This window comes from Colias croceus, chromosome 11 (genome assembly GCF_905220415.1).
Source record: "Colias croceus chromosome 11, ilColCroc2.1".
NCBI lineage: Eukaryota > Metazoa > Arthropoda > Insecta > Lepidoptera > Pieridae > Colias > Colias croceus.
In genome coordinates, this window is record NC_059547.1 from 6,129,759 (window position 1) to 6,135,787 (window position 6,029).

Sequence of the window (6,029 nt, forward strand, 5' to 3'; positions counted from 1 at the left end):
TTTTTTGTTAAGGATGTTGACTATTTTATATACACGTTGCTAACAAAACACTATATTTTATCATTAATTACTTCAGTTATTAGATTGGCAACCTACCTACCTTGAGCGAACGATTAATTTTTGAGTGATTAATCGCTTATATCCGGAAGTTATATGTATGTTATTTATATTTATAAATGTGTATGAACTAAGCATTAAACTCAATCTTTAATGTAATTAGGTAATGTTGACACGCAACAATGATAAATTAGCTACTTGATTTCACTTTAGTCTTTATCCGACAATCTTAAAGATTATTTAAGATGTTCCGTTTAAACATATGTTATTAACTATTATGTAAACACTAGATTGAAGTATTTCTTAACTATATAAGTAGTAACATATAAAGCAATAGGTAATGGTTGATTTTCTATAATTTTAAATCATCGTATCACACTTTCATAATATCCTCGCGAAATATCAGAACACAATAACTGGAACAGATAAATATAAATAGAAACTAGCTAAATATCTGCAGTATTAGCTCCCTTACCCTTATCTCATGTTAATAACTGGCAGTACAGTAGCGATGCATTTATGTAATCATGATGCTATTCAAGGATCCATTAATTAAAATCAAAATATTTATACACATTACAAGTGTTGGATAAGTAGTGCAGTTATTAACTAAATTTATTCCAGTTTAATAACTTTGATTGGAAGGTTCGGATATCTAATTAGGTGTAACGCGATCTAAAACCAGTTAGATACATCAGCATTATGCGTGCTTGTGATTGAAGTGCACGCTACTGTAATAATGAGTAGGTAATAAGATAATACCTAGACATTGCTATATTATGCGATTATTAAAAAAGATGTTCATTTTATTTCCTATTGAATAATGGTTCGCATGAATGAAAACTTATGTCTATAAACTTTTTAAAGTAAAATTGGTTTATCTACAAAAACGTTAATAAACCTTGCAAATTATGTCATTCAACTATTGACGAATTGTGCAAAGTATTTATCGTGTTCCACAAAAGGCTTTATTGGCACGTCCATAGACCGTGACATAGTTTTTTTGACACTCGATACAAATTTACGCATGTACCTAATAGCTATGTACTATAATAGGCACGTGTGTCGATGCGTTGGTTTCTCCAAAATTATATAATGGAATCGTCAAACAATTGGTGCTGAACCGACGTAATTAAGTTAAACAGAAGCGTGATTAACGATATACTCATGCTATACTGCTTTAATATGCATTCCTTATAATTTGATTGAATACCTACTGAACTGCGATAACAAGAGACAAGTAACATTGGTTTTGTAAGCACTGTGTTTGGAGTCTAAAAATAGTTTTCCCCGTATTATCTGCACTTCATTTTTTCCCTGTAATTATTGCGATAAAAGTTTTTAATGTGGTTATTGAAGATTAATGATAATAACTCTTGAATTGGTAAATACAGCAAATCCATCAATATCCATTTAATATTTATATTTAAGGAGGAAAGATTTTTTTGATTGTTTGTAGCTACCTTATATTATAATGGACCAATTTCGAAAATTAAAAAAAAGACCTGATTCTTGAGCGATAGATCTTTGATTCTCTTCGCCTGTAATATAGAGATGGACTTTAGAAACGTTGTTTCACAAAAATAGCACAAAATTATTCCGCACAAAGAGTGTTTTGCGGAAGCGGTTTGAAAATTGGACCTTCAATATAACTACAAATCGCTTTCACCCGTCTCAAATTAATGTTTCCATTTCAAGGTATCATTGTGTACGACGGTCGTCGTGACAACGCGTGGCGAGTGACCCACGCGTCCATGTACCCGGACCCTGACCTTGGGGAATATGACATCGGTGGTGATAAGTTCACTCTCATGGACGGTGTCGTCGGTTTGACCCATTCACCAGCTCAAGGTCTTTTGTACTACCAGCCGTTGGCGACTGACAGGTAAGGGGCATTAAAAAGTATTGAAGCTAGTGAATAGCAATGTAATTGTATCATTGTTGAAGAAGTTATTTATCCAGATTCATTGATCAATATTTGTTATACTCGTGGCAATTTTTTTTTGTTACGTTAGATGTGGTTTCTCTATAATATTTTATTAGAATATTATGTTTCCGTATTCGAAATTGAAATTGAAAATGAAATTACACCCATTATAAACACATAAATACACAAATTATTATCTAAAAAAGTTTAATCACTTTTAATTCCGGTAGATACTACTTATTAAATTAAAGTTAGGTACGTGATCTAAGTATAAACCTACTTTTAGTTCTGATTTATTTCCATGGTCGATGGGAACAATAAAACAATATAAATTACAGTTTATTTTATTTGTGTACTCACATGAAGGTTTGCTTATTATAAAATGATATTTATTTCAGATTATTCAGCGTATCAACAGCCGTATTAGCATCAGGCCCCCCAGCAGAGGGAGCCGACTTGCCCGTGAACCTGGTTGGCCGCAAGTCCTCTCAGGGTCTCGGTATCGCTGTCGACCCGCGCGATGACACCATCATCTTTAGTACTATGACTGAAACCGCTGTGGCGGCGTGGAACCCTATTACTAACTCTCACAGGTAAATTATATCTATTCCTATGTGTATTCTTTATCCGCGTATTAAAACCGTAAAAGTGTTACATATCTAGTTATTGAGTAGGTACGTTAATGAATTAAGATACTAAATAACTTTTAATATTTATTTTAATCTTAATTTTTCCGTTTATTTACACTATCCACACGTGAAGTGTAATTTGCAAAGAATATTGAATAAATAAAATAATAATAATAGTTAAAAAAAAACTAAAAAACACGCTTTTTATATAAAACCGAACTAAAAAATAGAAAATTTTATCAAATTAGTGTATTGTCATCGGTCCTCAATAAATCTACAAAGTTTGAACGAAATCTGGCCGTTTAAAGTGGGTCAAAATCGCGCCCAAAGAAGTCGGTTACAAACGTACAAACATACAGGTTATATAGTTATATATATTACTTCAAGCTAATATAAAGCGTGGCAAAAAATACTTTTGTGATTCCTTGCAATCATGAGTTTACATTGCAAGTTGCAACAATATTTTAACATTACAATCGTGTTTTTTTAATACACAATTCTATCAAATGCGACGATTCTGTATTGTTTGGATCATGTTTGGACTATGAACCATATGTAATTGTTTTCTAGATTGCTAGCTCAAGACGCAGAAAAGCTGCAGTTCTGCGCCGAAGTGCGATGGGCCGAAAGAGACAATGGCGCCATCTGGGTCTTGTCCACAAGATTCCACAAATTCTTCAAGAGAAGTGTCTCCAAACATGAGGTAAAATAGTTATGCATTGTTTAAGGAAGTATGTTTGAGAATGTGTCCGTAAAAATACTTAGATTAGAGTAAGGTGTCATAAAACGGAGAAAGGATATCTATCAGATATGTGGACTACAAAATAGATAGAGAGAAAAATAAATAGTTTGTAATGTTAACGTAATAATATTTTTTTTTTACCTTGAAAATAACTAAATTCAATATTCATGAAATAAATATACTTATGTATACCTATAAGGTAAATCCAAAAAAAAATATTTACCAAGGGGAAAGAATTATCAATAGTTTAAAATACTTGGAGGTAAATTTATGAAAAATTTGCGTACTTATCTCTGACATAATTCAGTAAAATGTACCCTAGATAGCTTACTATCAACATGCAGAATATATTGGAAACTCCATTCATATATAATATATATGTTCTTATCATTCGATGCATTATTATCCTCCGTGTGGGGATTTCTTTGTAGACCGTAGTAGAGAGTATTTATGAGATGATGTTGCACGACTTGAAATTATAATATTATTTCCTTTAATATGCAACACATGACGCTATAATTAATGTGACTGAAAATCCTTATATAAGTGCAATAATAAAATTCCATAAATTATTCAACGGCAGGAATTTTCAATAAAGTAAAAACCAATGTAGTTTGTACATATATTAATTTTGATAGGGCGTAATAAATGATTTTTTTTAGTTATACATATTATATTATCTACTTATAAGTATATCTTACTTACCTATTAGTATATCTTACTTCATTTTATCCTATTAAAAATTGAATGATTAAAGTATGAAAATGTAGAGCCGCGTGAAATTCACGCGAGAACTACTCATGGCCGGAAGGATAGTTTAGTAGTTAGTATATCAGTAAATAATAATATATGACCAAATATTAAGCCTTTTCAAAATCTTCCTTTTCATCAGGAAACTTGACTCGCTCTTCAGCGTTCTTTAAATGAATTTTTTTTAATTACTAGCGGTCCGCCCCGGCTTCGCCCGTGGTACATATTTCGCAATAAAAAATAGCCTATGTCCTTTCTCGGCTATTAAAATATCTCCATACCAAATTTTATGCAATTGGTTCAGTAGTTTAGGCGTGATTGAATAACAGACAGACAGACAGAGTTACTTTCGCATTTATAATATTAGTATGGATGTTAGTGATTAACAACTGATTTCTTTGTATTATTATCCTACTGCCTTATTTAATAATTTGTAACAAATTTCAGATTAACCTCCGAATAATGCGAGTGGTAGAAGGAGGGTATGGCGGCTATGTCTCTCTGCAACCACATTTACAGAGAAGATCAACTGCTAACATCACAGCGAACTTTTGAACATATAACATAAACGCCTCGGAGCCATATTAATAAAAAATGTAATAGTAAATTTATTTTAAATATATTTTGGAATTTTGAAATATCAGTGCTCTAGAAAAATTATTAATCAAATATTGCTGACATTTATACACTTTTAAAAATCAATTCAATGTATTATACTCGCTCTTCGTATCATTTAGAGTTTAGACAATAAGCTCTACTTTTTTCTATTCAAATAATAATTAAACTCATATATAGAAAGGCTATTTTAACATAACTTCACAACTAAAAATTATCATTATTTAATTGTATTTTATTTAACTTCCTAATGTGCAATTTTGTGTGTACTTATATATTTTATAATAAGCTCATTTTATTTTAAGTAAATTATACTTTTTGTATGTATGTTTGCGTGTCTGCATTCTAAAAGATGTAATAAACTATAAACATTTTAACAAAATTGAAACGAAGCCAGTTTTGAAGTCATATTCTAGAAATAATTGTATTATGTTACGTGTGTAATAATAATTTATATTGATTAATCATTAAACTATTATACCTTCAGTCATAAAGGTCTTCTCTAATATGCTTAGGCTCTAGTCTTTACGGAATTAATTTTGCCCATATGTTTTGGTATAATCGACTAGGTTAGTCGACAAAAAGTTTTATTGTAAAGTAATTTTATATAATTCAAATAAATAAAGATAAATTTAAACGATGGCCATTACACACCGAAAATAGTAACTCATAGCAGTAATATTATGTGTTTTAATTATACAAAGTAGGAATGGTGTTAATTTAAAAAAATAGATTGTACAATAACCAAATTTCCTATCTACAGTTACCGTATGTAATTACCAAAACATTTAATTTAGAATAATGAGTAGACTTTGAAGGATGCATGAATATTGAATATATTGTATGTAAATGTAATATATGACACAAAAATATGTTCCACACTATACGTATGTGTTAACACAGAAGCTTAGGATAAAGTTATTCACTTTACCGATTTTGTATTTTTATACAATAAAAATTGAGGAATACTATAAATTGTTTTTAATTTTCCTGAAATGACAAATACATGAACAATATTATTATAAATGCAAAAGCTTGGATTTCAAATTTTGTTTGAACTTTGTTGATAATAATCATAAATAGACATATCGATGCAAATTTACGAAAATATGAATGCATGATGGATTAGCTCTTACTTGTTGATGTTAAAGTAGCTATTAATGTTATTTGTATAATGATGTTATATTTTATACTTAAATTAGATTACCTGTGATTTGTTGAATTACCAAATAATAATCAGAATGCTTTAAAGAAAGTTGCACAATAAAAATTTTTAAAAAAAGCTACTTAAAAATAGATGCTGAGTCAT

At 30.1% G+C, this 6,029-nt stretch overlaps 1 protein-coding gene across 1 annotated transcript in view; it reads left to right on the plus strand.

Annotated features, from left to right (window-relative positions):
• Positions 1–5,695, plus strand: part of LOC123695340 (protein yellow) — a 23,488-nt gene extending 17,793 nt beyond the window's left edge. Inside the window, exons 5-8 of the mRNA XM_045641166.1 lie at positions 1,756–1,942; positions 2,383–2,577; positions 3,184–3,316; positions 4,553–5,695. Coding sequence (XP_045497122.1) covers positions 1,756–1,942; positions 2,383–2,577; positions 3,184–3,316; positions 4,553–4,660 — 623 coding nt within the window. The 3' untranslated portion in view covers positions 4,661–5,695. The remainder of the gene's footprint in view (positions 1–1,755; positions 1,943–2,382; positions 2,578–3,183; positions 3,317–4,552) is intronic.
• The last annotated feature ends 334 nt before the right edge of the window (positions 5,696–6,029 follow it).